The 22646-nt window shown below is 39.4% G+C and overlaps 1 protein-coding gene across 4 annotated transcripts; it reads left to right on the top strand.

The window, feature by feature from the left end:
• Positions 1-1809: 1809 nt before the first annotated feature.
• On the top strand, positions 1810-21682 carry LOC116173355 (PHD finger protein rhinoceros). Of its 4 annotated transcripts, XM_031490764.1 has the most exons (8): positions 1810-1904; positions 2294-2339; positions 2496-2599; positions 2653-2972; positions 7173-7247; positions 9926-11964; positions 12001-13349; positions 17263-21682. In XM_031490764.1, exons 3-8 carry the CDS (start codon positions 2534-2536, stop codon positions 21004-21006), a joined length of 7593 nt encoding a protein of 2530 aa, XP_031346624.1. In that variant the 5' UTR covers positions 1810-1904; positions 2294-2339; positions 2496-2533; the 3' UTR covers positions 21007-21682. The 4 variants fall into 4 exon arrangements, with proteins under 4 accessions (XP_031346624.1, XP_031346622.1, XP_031346625.1 ...); XM_031490762.1 differs by having other exon boundaries at positions 9926-13349; XM_031490763.1 differs by having other exon boundaries at positions 1827-2128; positions 9926-13349.
• The last annotated feature ends 964 nt before the right edge of the window (positions 21683-22646 follow it).

The following is a 22646-nucleotide window of genomic DNA, read 5'->3' as shown; positions in this document are numbered from 1 at the left end:
TAACAAAAGTAAACAAACAAAGATAATGTAAATGGCGGGAAATGATCGTTAGAAGTTATTGAACTTTGAAGAATTTGGCGGTAGACTACTTTTGCTGTTCGTGTGGCGCGAATTTGCCACATTGACATTTTAAAAGCCCAAAATTCTTCATTAACTGAATTGCGCATTTAATTTGAAAAAACGGCTTGAAGGTTCCATCGCGATAGGTGGGCGTAACGTCAGCTTCTGCGTGCTTTGATTATTGATTACACTCGGATTGTGGAATATTTGGGAGAATTCGTTAAGATAAAAATTTTTAAGGTCCCATCCTCGTTCACTTACCGTTATTTATTTACCTGCCTAACCCCTCTATTCAAATTTTTGTAAAAACGACAACAATACACCCCCGCCAAAGATCACGTGACGCATTTAGCCGACAGTTATAAATAATAGAACGAGAACCGCCAAAATTTTATTCGCCAATCGCAACCTATGAACCGATTTATTAATTTTTTTGTTCAGATCGTGTATAATTAAAAGTAGAGGAATGCGTAATGAGGACAAATGCTAGTTTGTTAAATTGGAAAGAGAAAGCGTATTGAATTTGCTCGGATTCACGAATCGGACCGATAATTGATGAAAACGCGCGTTTTTGTTAATGCGGCGGACGCGTCGCGGCGATTTTTGTAAGGGCGCTCTTTAAATTCGCGATTTTTTTGCCAAAAACAAGCAAAATTGTTTTGAAGAGAAAAAGAGACGGATAATATTATTGTAGTTCACCTATTCGCACTCACATCTCAAACGAAACGTGACTCTTCATAAGGCGCATGCGTTCTTCGTATCTATTTGAAAATTATAATATTTAAAGCACGCAAGTATTTAAAACAATATTCTTTATAAATAAGCAGTTTATTAATCTATTTAAATACTTATAAATAATACATGTATAAAACATATACTTATGTCTCATCTGCATCCAGCAATACGAAAGTGCTGCCACAAAAATGTGTCACTCTCCTGCCCTTTATGTAAATACCTAACAATTGTTTAGAAGATTTAGAAGTTTAAAGATTCTTGTACAAAACGTAGAGATTACTTAAAACTTCACAAAAGGAGCCATGAGGACATTACTGATTCCCAAATCCGAAAAGAAAACATGATGTAAGAACCATCAGAATTTATCTTCCAAGGTTAAAATTGTGTTTGGCAGTACTCTCACTTTTCGTTTGTTATTGCCTTTAATCCCTTCTTGAGGAAAAGTCCCTTAAATGTAAGACAAAACGCCTTGATTTAGTCTAAGGAGTACAAAAGACTTCTTTCATCCCTCGCAGATACCCCGAGGCCCTAGGGTGTACGCGCGCGAAAGGTAGACGACTGAAAATGAAGAATCGAAGCAACGGATGAAGGGTGTAGAAAGGTCCGAATTTTCTATCGGGAAGGCCATGTAGTTTTAAGAATTTTTTATTGCAAGTGTGTTGTGTGTTTATTGAGGGAGCCTTTGTATGTAACTGTACCCTTCAACCCCATAAATTTATAATCAGACACTTGTAAAGTGTTGTTGTTAAGATGGTAAAAAGGTGGTATTTAAATACCACATCGCTGCGTTATCTTCCTTTTGCTAATGTTGTTGCCATAGGTTGGCTTTAATCTGTGCCGGAGTTTCGTTTGTCACAGATCTACCTTTTAAAAGTGGTACGCCTAGAAACGGGCACTAGGAAAAAGCTCAATTGTTTTGAAAAATCGCGCTCACTTTTAAAAAGTCGCGCAAACTCGTCTGTGAAGAGTCACGTTTAATTTTAGTGGACTGATTCATGCGCCATCTGCGCTGTCAATGTTGTTAGCTTACCAAATGGAGTTTAATGGAGGACTTTTACCTATAAAACATTGAAATTCACTGTTATACACGCATAATTTCCAAGAAAATGGTAATACATTAATAATCATATGTGTTGCTTTATTTGGAAATAAATCTAAGGGTAGAAGTGAGTGCACAGACGATTAAGTTCAAATGTTTACAGTGTAGACATGGGAGCCTCCTCTGCAGTTTGTCAATCTATTTTGTAGAATTTTTCATTTATTTTCATTGAAAATGAATGCGCCGTTCATTTGTTTAAAACGTTCTGCATGCAGTCAACTGTTTGATATACATGTAGGTGCAGTATAAAGCTTCACAAAATAATAGCCATAGGCAATACATTATAAATTGTGCCTTTTGTATTAATATTTCACTTTTTATTTAACTGGCATTGTTTTAATATTCCATATTACTTACATATGGATGTTTGTGTTTTAATGTAATCTCTCTCTGTTTCAGACCTAATTAAACTGGTGCACAAATTGAAAAATTAAACAAATATGTAGTAAGTATATGGGAAAACAACAAGGTTTATACAAGCATTACAGTTAGTATTTAATTAAAAACGCTATACAAATGTGTTCGTTTGTATCAATTGGTTGTTGTATAGACCCACCAAATGGGAGATCGATGACATTCTAATTGGGGACTGATATTTTAGGTTGCACAGTTTTCACCTACCTGCACAATATAAGTGCAATGTCCCAGAGAGTAAAACGGCCTAACCGCACTGACGATGGCTCTGTTCCTACTAAACGGCGTAAGGTACGTACTTGTTGCCGCTTTCATTTTCGCTCTCGTTGACTGTTGGCTTTTAGCGGCCGACGGTTGAGGAGGAGGAGACGGCCTCCCTGGCAGCTGCAGCGTGGCAACCGAGGCCGTTTAACGATCTTAAGAGTATTTACAATCGGACGGCGACGGAGGCGCCCGCCGAACTATTTCGAAAGGATCTCATCAGCGCCATGAAGCTGCCCGATTCGGAGCCGCTCGCTTCGGACGAGTACTGGGTTATCGTCGACCAGTGGAAGCAGGAGTGGGAGCGGGGCGTTCAGGTGCCCGTTAATCCGGACTCGTTGCCCGAACCGTGCGTCACCGTTAATCAGTGCAACCATGGTAGATCTCGACATGAATTTCGAATGTAAGTATTTGCGTCGGTAATTTCGGTTTTCTGTATGCCCTTTAGGTTTTTTTGTCACGAATTGATCTAGTTGCTTGGGTGAAATATTGTGCAGTACAGAATCAATAAGTCATGTAGTAAGTACGACAATTGAAACAAACTGTCAGTCTGGCATGAATAACACTTTAGGTATCAATGTAAATTGACAGTCATTTTTTTGAGTACCTGCACCAATGAAAATGCACAAGGTGTTCCAGTAAGTTATTGTATAAAAACGCCCTCTGTGACAAACTAAGTTCATTTATTGTTGTAATTGTTAATTAGTGCACAAATAAATCAGTCTTGAATTCTTAACTAAGTGAAGTTACTAGAAATGATTTAACCGTGTGAAAATAGAAGCATGGTTTTAATACACATTGTGTTTATTGTTTTATTTTAATATCTTTGTTGTATAAACAATACATATGTCTTATAATTGTTGAAACCATGTACATATGTTCTGTTTGCAAATAATGCACTGTGATTTTTGTACAACTTTTTAGATTTTTTATGGCATATTCTTATTGGTAATTTTTTTAAATGAAAGGAGTTTGATTTTCCGAAAATGGATAATTTTTTTCATATGCAGGTGGCCATTTTATGTGTATGGTGTATTTATAAATTTCATAAAATATTTTATTTTCAGTTAAAATGTGTAAGAGTGGTCCAAAGTAAGCGCTTTCTTATGAGAATTCATGGTACTATCAAACCTACAAAAATAACCACTAGGACTCACATTTTGCGAGGATGACCACTAGGAAAATGAGACTGCTTAGGGGGTGTTTCTTGCACCTGGATCATTTACACCCATAACTTTTTTATTATTAACGAAAATGTTTGATTTTGAATTTCAGACTGTGTTTGTTATGACGTAGGACAATTTTTTTCATGTATAAGATATCTGTGTTCTATGCCCTATGGCATTACATCCCAGCGACAGGCAATTTTTTAAACATGTCATTGCTTCATTCAAGCAAATAGAAACACTAGAAAATTCCCTGACAAAAGTGCAATGCTGTAAACAATGAAAAAATGCTATAAATTTGACACCTCACAATATGCAGGCTGTCCCATTAGTGCGATATCAGACAATATCTCTTGACAGGGCAGATGCTACATGAAAAAGTTCTAAGTAAAAATTGGAAATGGAAAATATAACGTAAAAAAACAAATCAATATCGAAAAGTTAGTGAAAAATGTAGATTTTGTAAATTTTTAATATGGAACCCCTGGTATATTTTTCAGAAATGCTGGCATTTGCTTTTATTTGCATTAATAGTATATTATCAAATTGTTTTACCAAATCCCAGTTGCCATTATTATTTATTACTAATTAATTTATTATTTTTACCATAGAAATAATCAACTTTTTAATGTTAATGTAATCAAAATTTACAAATGCTGGATATGATGAACATATTATATATTTTTTAAATCAGAAAGAAAAGATCTGTTCAATTCTTGAAAAATATACAGAGCGTTCCATTAAAAATTTATCTACCTAATTTGCAATAGCAAAAATTTAACAAAATCCACGTTGGGCGTGGGATCATTTGTGTCTAGAATATGTTACTTTGTACCATAATCAAAAAATCACTTAGTTAATGTAATATTTGGTACTAAAACCGAATTGCACCATATACAAGGTCTTCAAACTTCTGCACTATTGCCAACTTGGTAATTATAAGGGATACAAGGGGAGTTAAATTAGAGAACTATACTGTATTCATTTTAAGAAGGTAGCGGTAAAAAGCATAGGGAAGCTTTGACCTTCACTGTGATTGGTTAAAACAGGAGTCAGTATTACGCTGAAACATAAAACGAGTCGCGAATTTTGCAAGCTGTTAGTTTTTATTGTCAACTAAACTCTTGAAGTGTCATTAGCTGTTAATGTCAAAGATTTATTTCTGTTTGCAGTATTGGATATATCTACTTTACAATAATTTGGTGCCGTTTTAAATTTTTCCTGTGTGTGCTTGTCTTCAAGCACAGCGCCATCTACTACCTTCTTATAATGAATGCAGTATAGTGTTTTTTTTACGCAGATTACAATGGTGAAAACAGAAAAACGATTGACAGCCACATTCTCAAAATATTGACAAAAACGCACTTCTAGTGGAAACCCTGTATATGACACCTTCGTAAGGTAGAGAATTATATTGTTAACAAAAGTTGTATTCTAAAGTCAAAAATAAGGAATCTATTGACAATTTTTAAATTTTCTCAATAAGGCTTTGATTCAGAAATATGAATTTCTTTAAATTAAATATGTTTTAAATTAAACGATTAATTTTTAAAGTCATCAATAGTATTTCTCTTATTTTCCAGTTTGCGATCAACAAATATTTCTGAACCAAAGCCGCGTTCATGAAATTTAAAAACCGTCAAGTTTGAAGCCCCTGTATAAATGCTTATGTCTTCATATGTCTGTCACTAGACCTATAAACACAGTGTGCCCAAGACACGAGCGAACAGTTAAATTAGAAAAAAAGTTGCATATTTAGGGTTTAGTAAATAATATTTAAAAAATTCGGAAATAATAATAATAACTAAGGAAAGAATAATTAAACTTTGGGAAAATATGTGGGGATTGAACAATACAGCACAACTTCAACAGATAAAGTAGACAAACAGAGAGCAAGTGGTCTTGACCAATTTCGCATGGGTTATACCAATCTAACAGGTAGCAATAAACTTTTAAGCTCATTAATGGTACCCCATATTATCATTGAATGTATAGAATTTTCTGCTGTAAGACAGAAATACAAATTAGCAATATAAAACAATGTCTTAACAACGAAACCGACAATAACAGGAAAATAATGAGGTGTATGAGAGAGAAATCTGTTTTTGAAAATGTGATAACGACAGTTAATGACATTAGAGGTCGATGCCCAAATGAAAAAAATAAATAAAATAATAATAAATGACTTTATTAGACATTTTCTACAGATCTTGTCTAAATGGCGAGTTCAGGCAGGGATCCGTGTCTGCTCTTCCACTCAACTCTTAAAATTGTGATGAGTTCTGAAGATATTTGACAAAAACCAAAATTAACCATATTCATTTTTTTCTGACCCTGTTTGAAAAGATATCATACGCACTTTTTAAACTATACAAGATGGTGCCCACAACGTTAAAAAATTAAAATTAAACTTATTTTAAAAAAAAGTCTTCAATAGAATTACATGGAATCTGTTGAGACTCGAATTATCTGGACTGGACAAATACGATGATGTATGGCATAATATGATTCTTTACTACATATGTCATTTAAAGGAACCAAAATTTGATATTTTGTACACGAAAATTTACTAACAAGCCCTTTGTCTGACATAATAAACAATTTTTAATATTTTGATGTAGTAGGCGTTGACAAAATGTCAAAACTCAATACAGTATGTCATTTTTTTCTTATCCATATAAAAATATAAAGTTGATGATGGTTTGTCCAAGATGAAACGTTGCAGTGAAAATCTGTGGACACCATCTTGTAGAGCCTAAAAAGTTCCTATATCTTTTGAAACAGGGCAAGAAAAAAACGAATATGGTTAATTTCGTTTTTTTTCGAATATCTTCGGACCTGATCCGAATTTGACTAAGCCCTAAAATACGCAAGTTTCTTCTAATTTAAGCGACTGTGTATCACTCTTATGATTTCCGAATTCCCCATGCTGTTCATTCATATCTTGGACACACTGTATAAATATAAACCATCTATCGAATTGGGATTTTGGCCATGTTCAATGGCATGCCAAGTCGACTGTTATCTGGGACACTAATGGGATACCCATATGAGTCATTAGGTGAGCCGGTTTTAATGTTATACCACCTCCGGCTAACTTTGTAAAGCGTGAAAATGTTTTTTTTTTTATTTCATTGGAAGCCTCTGCATTGTTATTATTGACTTTAGAGAAAATATAGGAAGGAAACATTGAAATAAAAGACTAAGAAAGGAGGGTTTCTAACGTATGCTAGTTGGGGTTCAATTAGGCTTTGTAATATTGCTGGCTTTGACAGCTAATTGACATTTACGCCAAAGTGAATCATAATACATAATACATAACAATGTTATATTTCTAAAAATGGCTTTCTTTTCATCACACTTCATTTCATTCATTTTATAGGTTATATAATATAGATCCACTGCCGTAGCGATTTTGAAATATATCTATTTTTCAGATTTCCTTTAGACACTGAAAGGCGAGATATATGGAATTCATTTACTGGAAGTGATGAACCTGTCCGTAGTAAAATGTATGTAATTTCAGTAGAAACCGCAAAAAAAAAATTAAATATATTAAGTATATGCACGCCACTGCGCCTATGAACATCCGCCATATTGAGAAGTCTAATAGGCCCCTAAGCTAATGACACATAAGCTCCTTCCTTCAGTCTTTTATTCCAGTGGAAGGAAGTCTTAGATAATTATAATATTAAAAGAAGCTCATAACCTCACATTTACTTGAAGCACAATTTTTGAATAATGAAAATCGGTTTTTTTTATATGGATACCATTGTTTTTTTGGGTGGTTACTAAAAAATATGGCCTGCAATGGAGAAATTTTCAGTTTTTTGTAAAATGAAATGCAAAAACCGTAATTAAGATTTTTAGTTGCGCTTGGAAAAATAATAAAATTATGACAAAATTTTATATCTTGCTTCTATACGTACCAAAAGTCTGTATGTGCTAGGTATGCATATGAGAAGTATTGACAACAAAATTGAAATAAATACAACCAACCATGTGGCTCGAAATGTAAATGATAATATCTCATAGGTGGATTTAGGCATACTTAAAGTTTGGCTCTATTATGAAAGCCTCGTGTCCGCAATGTCAATGACATTTGTAGGCTACTTCAGCGGTTCTCAACCAAGAATCCATAAAAAAAATCTGGGTAGTTTTTATGAAGCCAGATCTCTGCTTCGTTTTCACGTCCCACAACTACATGCCTTTGCTCCAAAACAAAATCGGATCTCTAATTAAGTGAAGTAGTAAAATTAATTATCGCTTACTTTAAACACAGTAGAAATCACGAGACAAATCACTTCATAAGGGAAATTTAAACTTGACCAACGCATGCGCCGTCATTAGTACTGGTAAACAATGCGAGGAAGAGAGGAAAACATAGAAATGGAATTCCTTGTGGGGGGCTGCTTCTTATAATAGTAAACAGATGGCGCAAGTCACAGCGTTCAGTTAAAGTCACTAGATATACGTTCAGTGACAGTGACCCAATTTAGAATTTTTCGCTTCTTACCGCAGCAGAAGCCTAAAGCACGTTGTATTGTCCATTTAGCTAACGTTAAATATTTTTCCAAGATTAAATATTAAATCCATATTCAAATAGTCAACAAAAAATCTCACTCAAAAAACTTTTCCACATTAGATAAGTAAATCGGCGTAAATTTACTAGAAACTGAAATATGATGGAATTAAAATAAAGGTGTTCCAGATACAAACATGCGGTTCAATTTACTATTATTTATCTTTTTAAATCATGACTGATTGTTTACCTTCAAGAGCCTCTTCAATGAAAAATGGTCTATTACTTGTGTTCTGTGTTAAAGTAATATTTTAAATTTTAGTACATTTCTTTATGCTTATGCGATATTACGACTAAAACGCAAATCACGTGTATGAAATTTAAAGTCAATCTTGTTTCAATAAGATAGTGTCAACGAACAAATTTCATCACACACACACACACATTTTTCACATTTCACAAAAACCACTTATTTGGACCTCGAAACGGATATTTCTGGTATCAGTTTTGAATTTTTCGACCGATTACAATAGCTTTCCCTTTATGTTGGAAAATATGTAATACTTTCAAACTATTTAAATACTATACTTTCGAAAGTACGTAAATACTTTTCCAAACATTTAAATACTTTCAAAATATTTAAATATTTTGAAAGTATTTAAATACTTTCGAAAATAGTTAAATACTTTCAAAAGTAGTTAAATACTTTTCAAATATTGAAATACTTTCGAAAGTAGTTAAACACTTTTCGAAATATTTAAATACTTTCAAAATATTTAAATACTTTACAAAGTATTTAAATAGTTTGTAAAGTAGTGAAATACTTTTCCAGAAGTATTTAAATACTTTTTAAAGTATTTGTATTTAATATTTGCTTATGTTGCTTAAAAAAGTATTTAATATTTAAATACTTTTGCTTTTTGAATGTATTTAGTATTTAATTCTAAAGTACTTCTAAAAAGTATCTTGCCCAGCTCTGCAGTTAAGTAACAATTAAGGATTGCCAACTCTGTAATGAATAGAGAATTAAAAGACCTTTCAAATGATGTATCAGAAGCCTACTTCTCATTCAAAAATTTATTTAAGAGTTCAGAAATAATCCACTTATTCTTTTCATTTGCACCATACTGTATGTAGATTATTCTAATAACGAAATTGGCTCGTCTTTAAGATCATTCCAAGAATCTTATTTACTTACTTTTAATAATCCAAAAATCTGGTTGTTAAATGTGATATTCTGGCTCACAAAGAACTAAGTAAATGGTGAATAGAAAAATGTTACTTTAGCGAATACTTGGAGAAATATCACTATGCACTGAACGGCTTGATACACACTCAAGCTATTATTTCTCCGGATGCGGATAAAGCGCTTCAAACTTCTCACGAACTCAATCCATTTGATGATGTCGTACATTCAATCCACTTTCTTCAATAAACAAGCTTCAGTATCAAAAGGACGAACTGCCAACAGGCTGACCAAAACCAAATTTTCTTAACGCCCGCTGTGAAACAAACTGCACACCTGTTGTTTTCTTATCGGCGATAACACGTGCTTATCTTGAAACTAATTAAATCTCATCTTACGCAACGCGGCGGATGTCTTATGTCTTGTATTTAACATTTTTTTATTGGTTGGCGACCACGCTCACGATTTTTTTTCTTTTCAAGGCCGAAGAACAAGTACATTAGGATCACAAAGGACGAGCATTTCAATGTGGACGATCACGTTCTGTCAACGGCGGCGTCCAAATCGGAGGCGGCCTGTTCTTACGATCTGGACGAGTGCGACGTGTCCTGGTTGAAATTGTTGAACGGCGAACGGGCCGCTTTAGGTCTCGGTCACGTTACGGAGGAACAACTGGAAAGGGTAATCGAGAGGTTGGAGATCAATTGTTGGGATAAAATGCAGGCGATTTTGCGAAACGAGGAGGGGCTAGGCATAGAGTATGATGAGAATGTAATTTGTGATGTGTGTAGATCGCCGGATTCCGAGGAGGGGAACGAAATGGTGTTCTGCGATAGTTGTAATATATGTGTACATCAGGCCTGTTACGGTATTACGCGGATTCCCGACGGGCAGTGGTTGTGCGGTACCTGTTCGCTCTCTCAAAGACCCGAGTGTGTTCTGTGTCCGAATAAGGGTGGGGCTATGAAGGCGACTAGATCCGGACAGAAGTGGGCGCACGTGTCGTGCGCGTTGTGGATTCCCGAGGTTAGCATAGGTTGTGTCGAGAAAATGGAGCCGATAACGAAGATCTCAAGTATTCCGCAGAGTAGGTGGGCTCTGATATGCGTGCTGTGTCGCGAGCGAGTCGGCGCGTGTATACAGTGTTCGGTAAAAACTTGTAAAACTGCTTATCACGTGACGTGCGCGTTTAAGCATGGACTTGAAATGCGGGCGATCATCGAGGATGAGAACGCGGACGATGGCGTTAAGTTGCGATCGTACTGCGAGAAGCACAGTAAGACTAGCAAGAAGGAGAAGAGCGTTTGCTCGGGGTCGGACGACGACGATAGCAAACGGAAAAAGCGGAAAGATATGACATCCGAAGAGAAAAACCAAGCGCGAGCGGCTCGCCTTCAGGAAATCGAGGCGGAATTCGATAAGCACGTCAGTATGAAGGACGTTACGGTGCATTTAGATGTAGATAACGAAGCTTTGTATTATATTTATAATTATTGGAAATTGAAACGTAGGGCGGGCCATAATAAGCCTTTGCTTCTACCCAAATTCGAGGACATTGACATGCTGTCGCATAAACAAGAACAGGCGGATATCGAAAAGATGAAAATGTTTGTGCAATTGCGGCAAGATCTGGAGAGGGTGCGGAATTTGTGCTACATGGTTAGTAGGCGCGAGAAACTGTCGAGGACGTTTTTTCGAATGCGAGAACAGACCTTTCACAAACAAGCCGCCGTCTTGTCGACGGGTCATTCTCTGTCTACTTCAGTTGTGCAAGCCGTTATCGAAGCAAACCACGGTCCTTCGATATACGATCGTTTGTATTCGCACAGCGAAGCCGAAGACCACACGAAAGATTTCGACGTGATCTTGGCGCGCATTGCCGGAATTAAGTCGCCGCAGTATGAATTTGAAGACCATAAGAAGCACGAAGTGAACGGACTGGTTAAGAGCGTCAAAGAGAACCCGTATCGTCGGTTGTACTTTAACGGATCATCTAAAAGGCGAAGTGCGAGTCTATACGGAAGTAGCGCATCCGCCGCCAGTAGCAGCGACGAACAACCTAAACCGATTATTAAAATGCATAGTAGCACAGATGACGAAAAGCCACCTCTTTCTTTACCGAAGAAGAAGGTTAACAGAGGCCACAAACGGACGCTGAATCGAAAGGCGGTGGAGCGCCGGAAGAAACGCGTCAGCAAGACGGAGAGCAGCAGCGAAGAAGACGTCAAGAAAGACTGGGGGAAATTGTCAAAGTCGCGCCTGCATCAGATGGAGCACGAGCTTGGCATTTCCGGCACTGACAGCGACGAACTAATGCCAATTCGAGTGCAAAAAGGCGGAGAATCTCATAGAGCTAAAATATCTTCCATTTATTCCGATAGCGATAGTTCAGATATGTCGGCGAAGAACGACGATAAATCGTCGAATGCGGCTAGCGATTCCCAACAAAATCGGCTGAGAACCAAAGCTGCTGTGAAAGAATTTTCGCAAAAACCATCGACCTCGAAACGTGTAAATAAGACGCCCGAAACGAAAAAATCGAGCAAGCACAAAGAATCGCCCGACAAAAAGGATTATGTGCCCTCCGATCTAATTGTACCTCAAAGACAGGCCGCCAAAAAGGCATCCGAGAATATGAAGTCGACATCAGTTTCAAGACCGAAAGAGCCCGTGCCTCCGGAGTTAGAGCCGAAGAACGTTTCCAGTCCCGAAGACAAAGTAAAACTGAAACCGAAACTGTTAAAAACTGGCAAGGAGATCAAACCTGCCCCTAAAAAGGAGGTGAAACAGTCCGATGTCTTCGATATTGAGAAAGAGTTCGACAAAGATGATAACCTGGAAATTCTGTCGTATGTTCCGCAGCGACAAGCCGCGAAGAAGGCGGCCGAGCATATAAAGAGCGGCCTGGGGAAACCTCTACCACCTGCCGAGGTTGCTTCAGAATCTGAAAGACCGAAAAAAGAGCCGGAAACGGTTAGTACCAAAAAGGAGATGGAAATAAAAAAGAAGCAACCGGAAAAGATTCCCGAAGTGAAACGTAAGTCTTCCTCTAATAGCAGTACGTCTTCCTCCTCCAGTACTTCCACTGATTCTTCGAGCAGCTCGAGCTCCGAGACGGAGGACGAGCCCCCCAAGCGACAATCACGAACCGAAAGCCTGTTCTCGTCGCCTCCGCCCGACACGATTAAGAAAACTACTAACGCCAAGGACTGGCCCTTTCTTGACAAGGAAGCCAAGTCTAAGGCATACAGTAGTACTTCAGACTCTAGTGACTCGAGTCGACCCGCCTCCCCCGCCAAGCTCAAAAGGGAGCCAGCGGCGCGCGTTCAAGACCGAAAACCCGCTAGGCCTCCTCGCCGACTGTCCGATAAGAAACCTGCGACACCTCCTGAAAGAGAGGAACCATCGCTGGGAGCCGGCAGGGGCAGAGGAAGGCCGGCAAAGGCGCGGACGAGGTCGCGAAACTCGAGTGATCGAGCCGGAGATGTTAATGTCGGGCTTGGAGATATCGCTAATAACCAATCGGTGGGAGGGGAAAGAAATAAAATTAGAAAGGGAAAATCTGATGAGGTGGCGGAAGGGGCTAAGAAAGAGGTCGCCAAGTCCGGCGATCTACTCGCTTCGGTCAGGAAAGAAGACAAGAACGTAGTCGGCGAGCGGTTCGAGACGAGCGTCGTCGATTTGGAGCGCGAAATTCGCGAAAGGAAGGCGGGTAGAGATCATTCGAATAATAAAAGCAAGACGAGTTTGGAAAGGTTGCTGGATAAGAAGCTCGACAAGAGCGGCGGGGAGAGATTTAAGGCTTCACCCGAGAAGGTTGCAGTGGTCGAAAAGGTTATGACGCCGCCGATGAAAGAAAACAAGGAGGAACTCAAGGAAGAGTTCATAGAAGAAATAAAGGATGAGGTAATGATTTTTTGTACACTTTTTGCTATTGCCAGCTTTACACAAAATGGGTCTAATTTTGGGGACGGTTGCTTTCAAACTAGTTTACCCCTCTGTAGGAATGGATCATGGCATAGAGTGTCTCCTAAGTTGTAAACGCAACTTACTGTAATTAACATTTGTTACTTTGTGCTACATTGCGCTCCTAGTGGGCTATAATGCGCTGAATCATTTTTTAGGTTGGAGGTAATTAATTGAGGGGGGTACTGTAACGAGAGCCCGTTAACGGATGTTTTGCTCACATTTTTGCATGCATCTGCGTGAGTTGGTCCTGAATGCGGCGCTGATTTTTCAAATGCGTGTGAAAGCTTGAGGCGCCGAGAAGTCGTGGTTATCAAGCTTGCTAGGTAGCGTGAGATCTACCAACTATCTTACGCGAAGGAGATTGATAGGTGTCAAGAAATCTAATTGGGTAGAAAAATCTAGTTTATTGTAGCAAACGGGGATGGGTGTGATGCAAAAAACTAAAATAGTCAGCAATTCGCGTTACGAAATTCAGATTAAGTAATTATGACAGGGTGTTTTTATATATTGATAAGGCGTCTATTAGTTGCGGAAAAATTTTGTGCCACTACGGTTCACAATCGTGTAAATTAACGTTTGCGAGCTTCATATTTAAGGGATAATTTACGATTTAGAAACTATTAACGCTAAATACGAGCAATAGTGGTCTTTAACCCACAACTATTAAAGCTGCGAGGAATTAAATAAAGTTTAATTTGGGAAATAAAACCTTATAGTCATAATGTATCTGATACTTGGCGTAATTCGTCGCCTGTCTGAAGTGGTCGGTTTGTGCGTAAATATTTTTTATGACATTTACACTTATCGTTAGAGCCTCTAATTTTTTGTTACCGTACTTCAAATCAAAGAAGTCATTCATTATATGAGACCATCCTTTTCCTAGAGTACTCCACTATTATTATTCTGTTATGGTATATTTTTATTTGTATTCAACGGTTTTCTTTATAGATTTTGGAAATTTACATTTTTATCAATTAAATAAGGAAAACTAACTTGAACCGGTATACAAAACATCTAAAGGGGTAAAGTCACACGATCTTGGCGGCCATGCAACAAAACCTCTACGGCCAATCCATCTTTGAAGATAGTGCTGATTTAAATATTTTGTACCTTCACGATAAAAGTGGGGTGGAGCACCATCTTGTTGAATCCACATATTTTGACATTCGTCACTTCTTCCAATAATACTGGCAACTCCTGTTGCAAGAAACGTAAGTAAGAACATCCATTTGAAGGTTCCTTAAAAGGATGTGGACCTATAATTCGTTTGTGGAGTATGTCGCACCATACATTAATGAACCATTGATTTTGATGTTGAACTTTACGGACCCAGTGAGGATTCTCTGTTGCATATTGACAGCACCATTACTTCTAGCCATAGGACATTATTACCAAAAGTTGAAGATTTTTGGATGAGTTAAATATGACAACAAAATATACAGGGTGTTTACGCTTTAAGCTTTAGATCTTGTAAATTTTTTTTTAATTGATTCATAGTAGATATAACACTTCTTTGACTTTTACTTAATCCTTTATTTTCTTTGGCACATTATAGCACTAGGAGCACAATGTAGTAGTACAAAGTAAAAAAATTTAATTGAGGTTGTGGTTACAACTTCGGAAACACCTTCATGGATACATATTTATTTCATGTCAGACAATGGGCAATGCTGTATTCATATCAATTGTTAGTAACTTTTGCATATTCATGTGATCCACCTTTTGTTACTTGGTGGCCTTGATCAACTTCCGCAAATTCTACACAAATTTTGATTCACACATGACAGAAAAATGTGACATGAAAAACTCGATCCGGGTCGCACAATGGATTCAAATAATAACACAATTATTTGAAGACAAAAATTTATTTTGAAACACAGAAAAGCTTTTTTGGACATATTACCCCGCACGCAAGCGGTTAACAAATAAAATAATAAATCTTAACGGACGCAACTTTGGTTAACTTGCGTCTGCACCGATTAATTATAAAAATTGACCAACTGCGTCTTCAACAAAACAAATTGGGCTGACTGCCCGTAATTTAGCGTAAAAAGTATACGCTTTTCAAACGTGTTGGAACTTGCAGCAGCAATTTTCTCACTTCTCCAGATTAAACACAATTCTTTGTAAAATTTGTATCTCATTTTCAGCACCAGAACACGTGCATCAATTAAATTTCGCCTGATAATAAAACTCCTTATCGCAAACGACCAGATGTGTCTTACTTTTAACACCTTATCTGGATTAAATAATTTACAAAAGCGATTATTTTTTGTGTTTAGACCGAAATAACGTCTACATGACGTTGTTTTTACGCCGTCCAATACTGCGGCAGAAATCTCTGTCTTAGTTTCACGTTAGTGTAACACTTCTTTTCCAGTACTGTTTCCCAAACAAAAAATATTTGACTTATCTGACTTTGGTGGACTTTCACAATCTTCCGCTTTCAGAGATGGAAGGTGGAAAAGGCTACTTCTGAAGTAGATCCTGGTGTCAACAACCTTGACTTTGATTCCACAGGTCCTACGGCTGGTAGAGGTTCCCCCGCTTATTTTGTTGGTACTACAGGTTCTGGTGCTGGTGCAGGATTCTGATGACCTTCTTCTTAGTTATCGAGAACAAATTTTTACCCACTGCCGTAACAAACCACACATCCTCAAGATAACCTTTTTAGCCTTACCATTGACAATCATTTCAATGTTGACGATTCCCTAGCCAAGCTCCGTCATTGGTTGGCCCACGTGAATGTACTTTTCACCGAAAAACACCCCAAAAGTAGAAAACCAATTACGGATAATGGTCATGTGCTGCGTTGCAACGGAATCTGCATGCAAACATTAGTGGAATCCACAGATTTGACGATATCCGATTCGCTAACAAACGCAGACCCTTCCCGACTCTTCTCACACTTCATACAGTCCCGCTTATAATGGCCTAACTCACCACATTTATAACATTTTGGGACAAACGTTATTAACGGGCTCCTAGCGAGCTTATAATTTTGTGGTGTCTGTCCGTCCGTTAGCACGATATCCTAATGGACCAATTACGATGAAATTTTGCAGGTGGATTCTTTATCACATTTGTAGATTTCCGTTCGTGAATTGGCAATGTAGGCCAAACAATAAGGAAGGCCCTTTTGATATAGTTATGAACCGAATTGCATAAAATTCAATGTGGGTATATCTTTAGCCAAATAAATCGCAATGCCAAAAGTTGAGTCTAATCGATTCAAGATTCACAGTAACCTTTTCGCATCCGGCCATTTATGAACTGAATTGAGAACTTTTGTTTTATTTATAAAAGTATTTAAATGAAATTTAATACATAGACACTTGGCCGGTCCGTGTGGCGCAGTTCAGTTAAAGCTGATCTGTGGTGCTAAGAGTCCCTGGTTCGGGCATGGATATTTGTAAATGTAAATAGTGGGTTGGGCAGCCTTGGATGAAACCCCGCCCACTCAAACATAAAGGCAAAATAAAATAATAAACAAAAGCAAATCTAGCGCCAGTTTCAAAATTGTTTTGCGCATGCGCAGTGCCAACTTTTTTATTTATGAAGGCATTTAAATGAAATTTGACACATACGCACTTGGAATAAAAACAAATCTAACGCCTGTTTCAAAATTTGGTTTTGCGCATGCTATAGCCATACCCAGGAGGTCGTTTGCTATATTTTTTGCTTACTATCATACTCATAGCAACGCATTAACATTCAAAATCATTAAGGGTCGGTTTTTTGGTTTTTCCATCAACAAGCTTTAATTCATGTGTCCAATGGGAACACTCTACACCACCTTGGCTTGCATGTTGGACAAAAAAAAGTCTAACGCATATATTGTGTTCCATAGGATCAACCCCCTATTCATCAGGTAGACGAAATTGTTCCGCAGCACGAAGTTATTCCGCAGCATCAAGAAGAAACGGTACCCATAAAGAAATCTCCCAAAGTGAAACCTGGCGAAGAAATCTATGCTGAAGAATTATTCCAAGCCGAAAAGGAGGTTAGAAGTAGTCCGAAGTGCATCGTGAGGAATCTAGAGGAAACGATCGATGACAGTCGAAAAGTGTACAGCGAGAAGGTGTGTAAAAGTTTTCAGTTGGAGAGCAACAATAAAGTGGAAGATTTCGTGAACGAAAAGAAGCAGGCCCGATCGATATTTTCACCCCCGCATCCCAACAAGGAGACGGACCTGCTCGATTTTGATCTTTTGGATGACGGATTTGGAATCTCAAAGGACGAGGAGATAATGAAGGGTTCGTTGACGTTCAGTTATGGCAACATTTCGTTGTTCAAGGAGGACTCGAAGGAGGACAGCGCGCGAGAAACTTTAAATTTGGTTGAGAAACTGAGGCAGGAACTGTCGAAGAAATCGACCACCTGTGATATGGAAGACGCCGTTAGCGTGGCGTCGAGTACAAAAAATGATATTGATAGGATAGATATGGAGCAAATTGTTCCGAACGATGTAGAGGTAAGGGAGACGGAGCCTTCTCACGTTAGCTTAGAAATGCGGATCGAGGTTAACGAGGTTACGGACAAAGAGCGCGCCGAGAAATCTCACGATTATAAGTACTCAACTTGCGAAGTCGATGTTCCTATAGAAAGTAATAAGTCGCAGCAATCGCACGATCATTTGGACCACAGCGATTCGGCGCAGGCGGACGAGCGGTGGGTGCCTCCGAGCGAAAGCTGCCCGATTATTCCCACGGAAAGTCACTATAATGTTAACCCGCCCGATTTACCTCAAGCGTATGTGCAGCAATACTCGATGAATCAGCACCAAATTTTAGCGCAGCGCGTTCAGGAGGAGTTCACTAAGAATAGCTCCCCGAGTCTGCACGATCGGAGAATATCGCAGACTCCGTACTTGGAGCAAACTTCTATGGATTGTATGCCAAGTCCTTTGCCGTATGCCGATATTCATCCGCAGGCGAAGTGGGCCGATAGTCAGGTGATGCCGACACGGAGATCATCATCCAGTTCTGTCGCGTCAACGTCGAGTTCTTGTTCCCGTAGAAATGACGTCGACGATGATTTAATGAAAAGGCCGGACGTGATGATGATCAATCACCCGAACTTAGAAATGCCATTCGGAGTTCTCCATCCGTTCCCGCCGAATGCTCTCGACCCTTACCCACCTTTTTCGGAGCCGTCCCAATTTGTTAGTCCCGTTAGTTTATTTCCGCCTCCTAATATTAATACTCAAATTCCGTTTCCTTCCCCAGGTGCGGCAATGTTCCCCCCCGCTTTCGGCGCAGCATTTCCCGCCTCTCATTCCGTTATACCTCCTATGCCTAAACCGGTCGAAGAGACAATCAGATACTCAGCGGCGTGTACGGCAGCTTTCACATCGTCGCAGCACAATATGGCGCTGACGGCGGCGATGGTCAATTTACCGCCGATTACTCCGAAGGAAGTCATCGAGAAGGAAGAGCCGCCGCAACCGTCTCTTCTTTCGCCGACTGTAAGTAATTCAACGCCCAGCACCAACCATATTGAGCCGTCACCGAATCCGTCGCTCAAATCGAACAGCTCGGTCGGTAAAAAGTCGCCGAGCAAACCGACGAGAACCTCGGCCCGGTTTATATCGCAACAGAATAAGTCTCCGAATAAAAGTCCCGCGCAGGAAATCGCGACGAAGACTAGCGGCCCGGGACGAGGACGCGGCGATAGCAAACGCGGGGCGGGTCGGGGGCAGGCACAAACTCGCGGACGCGGTCGAGGACGAGGTAGAGGGAGAGGTAGTCACGCACAAAGTACCGATTATAACTTCGGCGCCACGAATACCATTCACAATAAGTTGGTCGGAACCGTATACGATTTGGATTTCGACGACGACATCTGTAACGACAACATGGGCGACTTGAAGGCGATGCGGGAAAGGCGAAAGTCCTCCGATATTCACGAACGTAAATCCGACGCCTCGCATTTATCGAGAGATTCCTCGCAATCTCCCCCGCACAAAAGTAGACCGTACAACGCGGACTTGCGCGATCTTAGGCCGCCGACCCCCATCAACGACGACGCAAAAGCCGAGTCCCCCATCGCGCCGGTTGCGAACGAGACGTTTCCGGATATCGTACAACCCGTGCTACCCGGACCGGTGGATATGCGTACTTACAACAGTTTCGAATCGCAAGGATACTCCGAGGCAAATTTATTGGGGGCGTTTGCTAGCGGCACCGCCGAATCGCAAGTGCACGATGAGATTGACGAAGATTTCGAGAAAGAGCTGCGATCTGCCTTAACGGCGCGTAAAGCCGATGATACTCCACTACGAGAGACTGCCAACAATATAAAAGTATCACTGTCTGATTCTCGTAACCAATTGAAAGTGAAAATTAAAGGACCAATTGCCAATTACACTGCGACTGTGCCTCAGCTACCGCCATCGGTCGAATCCAACGCGGTTTCAAGTAATTCCTCTAGCGCCTCAGTCGGCAACGCAATGTCCAACGTTAATGCCGCCATTAACTCTGGAACATCGAATTTGCGACGCATGCGCAAAAAGGAATTGTTACGACAGTATTGGACGCAAGACATGAACATGGACGAGCCCGCGACCGTTCCGGGTATCGCGGCGGCACCGGCCGCGCCACCGGTCAACCGCACCATTATCACAATCCCGAAAGCCGTCGCGTCCATGACCAGCATACCGACCCGAGACGACTACCGAGACTACAGGACGGGATCGGACGGTTTACTAGACGCGAAAATTCCGAAGGAAAACAAAGCGCGTCCCGGCGCCCTCTCGCGGGAGCTGCGTCAACTCGAGCTCTCCGTAGAAGACGACGGTGCCCCCGAGCGAAGGCGTAGCATCGGCTCGACCGGCAGCAACGCATCCGAAGGTAATAAACGCAGAGGTAGACCGCTAGCGAAACCGTTACAGCCTCATACTCCCAAGTTGAAGATCAAAATCGGCGGCAACAGCATCGTCGGCGGTCCCAAGCTGGAAGATCGCAAGGATCGCATTCGGCCGCCCAAAAAGAGACTGACGAATATCGCGCAGCCCAGCGTCGAAGACCTAAAGCGGGAGAGTATGAAGTACCGAAAGATGGTGATGGCGCACTTCGGCGAGGAAAAAAAGAAAAAGAAAGACAAGAGCGGCAACAAGCATAAAAAGCGAAAAGGGGAACGCATTCAGATCATCTCTAACGATGATAAAAATTCGACTAAGTTAATTATAAGGTTCGGTAAAAAGACTGCTAGTGAACGTGGTAGTGAGAATAAACGGACCGGTGCTAGTGAAACGAATTGTAAAACGGAAGCGAAACTGTTGAGTTCGCCGGTAGTTGATCTTTCGAAGGACATCGCGCCGAACGGTGGCGCGACGTCGCTTCGACAAGTTCGCCCAAACAAAGTGTCTCCGATTAAATTAAAGTTGTCGCGGTGCCAGACGGGCTCAGGCTACGTAATGAAGACGGACGAGCCTAGTTCTAAGAGTACCTCGGAGGAGAAAAGTGATAAGGTGCCGTCACCTCCTCCTCCCCCACCGCCGCCGGCACCGCCCCCTATGAATAATGTACCTGAGCCTGTTCATACTCCTCCTCCAGCGCCCTTGCCTCTCAATAAAGACTGCGAAGTTAGATGATGACATGTGACATAGGTACCTCTTAATTTGTAAAATAGCGACCAGTGATCGGATTTGTACATTTTACTAATCTCAACACCTGTTTTAGCTCACGTTGTTAAGTTATTTAGTATATGTTTAATAGGCTAATAATGCAACCACCACGTGTAGATTACGTTGTCTACTTCAGTGTACAAAGGTCAATTACATCCGCGAACTTGTATTCATATTTTTGTACATATTGTAAGTTACGATCATTGTGAATATGCATAATACTAATTTATATATTTCATTTAAAATGATTAACACGTGTTGACAATTTTGATAGCTAGATTCGTTATAGATTCATCAGATATTGTACAGAACAAATGGCTTGCGTGCAATCTTTTTATTATTGTTGTGAGAAAAAGCCATTAATTTTTATTAATATTATTATTATTGTACATAGTATTTTTAATTATATCTGAACGGCAATCGTTTTAAAATTTCTTAAAGATTTTATAAATTTTAGCTTTAGATATATTTTATTTTTTTATATAATTGTAAATGTTTTTAATAAACGTATGATGTGTTATTATTACATGTTTTATATGAGTATTCGTGCACGAGCCATTTGTTTGTTTTCATGTTACATGATATAAATAATATAATAAATATAAACTATAAAGAATTGAACAGTTTCTATTCAGTCATATCCGTCGACTTTCTTTTTTTATATTATTTATTGTATAAATCGATCATTCATTCATGTTTGTACATATTTTGTTGAACAGTCAGACTGTAAGATACGTGTTATTATGTACACATAGCTAAATCTAAATTATATTCAATTTTATAAAAAAACTCATTTTCTTAACCTTTGTTCCATTTTTTAAATTGCTATGTGCAATGGCAAACGGTCACTAAACTCTGTACTGACAAAACCTTGAGAATTCTTATCTGGGTTGTAATTTGGGCTCGATTAATCACAAAACCAACCATTTACAGATGAACAAATTTATTCGACATAAATAAACTAGAAGGAAAAAAACAGGCACTCAGGGCCAGATTAACATACCACGCAACAAGTGATTGTTGGAACAATTAATTAAAGAAATCTTAATTAGCTTGAATAATGCGAAATCTCCGATCGTAACTGCGATTCAAGATAAATGACGCTCAAACACAAAACACCCGGTGATATATTGCTTTGAAACACTTCTCGACTCCAATTATAGCACTCTAATCTTGGTTTCGACGACGCTATAATGCTATAATTACAATGGTGAACAAAACTTCTTCGTAAACGCCTAAATTTTTCTCTGTGTTTAACGTAGCACACTTGTTCTTAACTCGACTAGACTCCCTACTACAAAACTACATAATTAACAGAACTGTAGACTCGTAGCAAAAACTTCAATACCGGCAAAACTGACTGTTTTCCAACAAATATCGCTCACCAAATAAAATCCCCAGTTAACGTCTTCCTGTTCTATTTAAAACAATTTTCCTTTCTTTTTAACGGTCGTCGTCGGCAGAAATCTCGGTCGCGAATACTTTTACCGTTGCGTGTTGCGTTTCGTTGTGGAGTGAACTAGTGAGAGCTTCGCGATCGCCGAAAATGTAATCATCATCGCAAAATGGAAATGCTGATTTTGCTTGTCAGCGAGTACAGGGAAGTA

Source organism: Photinus pyralis, unplaced genomic scaffold, assembly GCF_008802855.1.
Source record: "Photinus pyralis isolate 1611_PpyrPB1 unplaced genomic scaffold, Ppyr1.3 Ppyr1.4_LG6, whole genome shotgun sequence".
Classification (NCBI taxonomy): Eukaryota; Metazoa; Arthropoda; class Insecta; order Coleoptera; family Lampyridae; genus Photinus; species Photinus pyralis.
Note: the sequence above shows the minus strand (reverse complement) of the source record. Positions and strands in the feature narration are given on the sequence as shown.

Bases quoted from the DNA above. Each gene is read 5' to 3' on its own strand.
- LOC116173355 (XM_031490762.1), top strand. From the start codon at position 2,534: ATGTCCCAGAGAGTAAAACGGCCTAACCGCACTGACGATGGCTCTGTT. The intron at 7,248-9,925 runs GTATGTAATTTC...TTTCTTTTCAAG, and splicing joins GAACCTGTCCGTAGTAAAAT to GCCGAAGAACAAGTACATTA. The intron at 13,350-17,262 runs GTAATGATTTTT...TGTGTTCCATAG, and splicing joins TAGAAGAAATAAAGGATGAG to GATCAACCCCCTATTCATCA.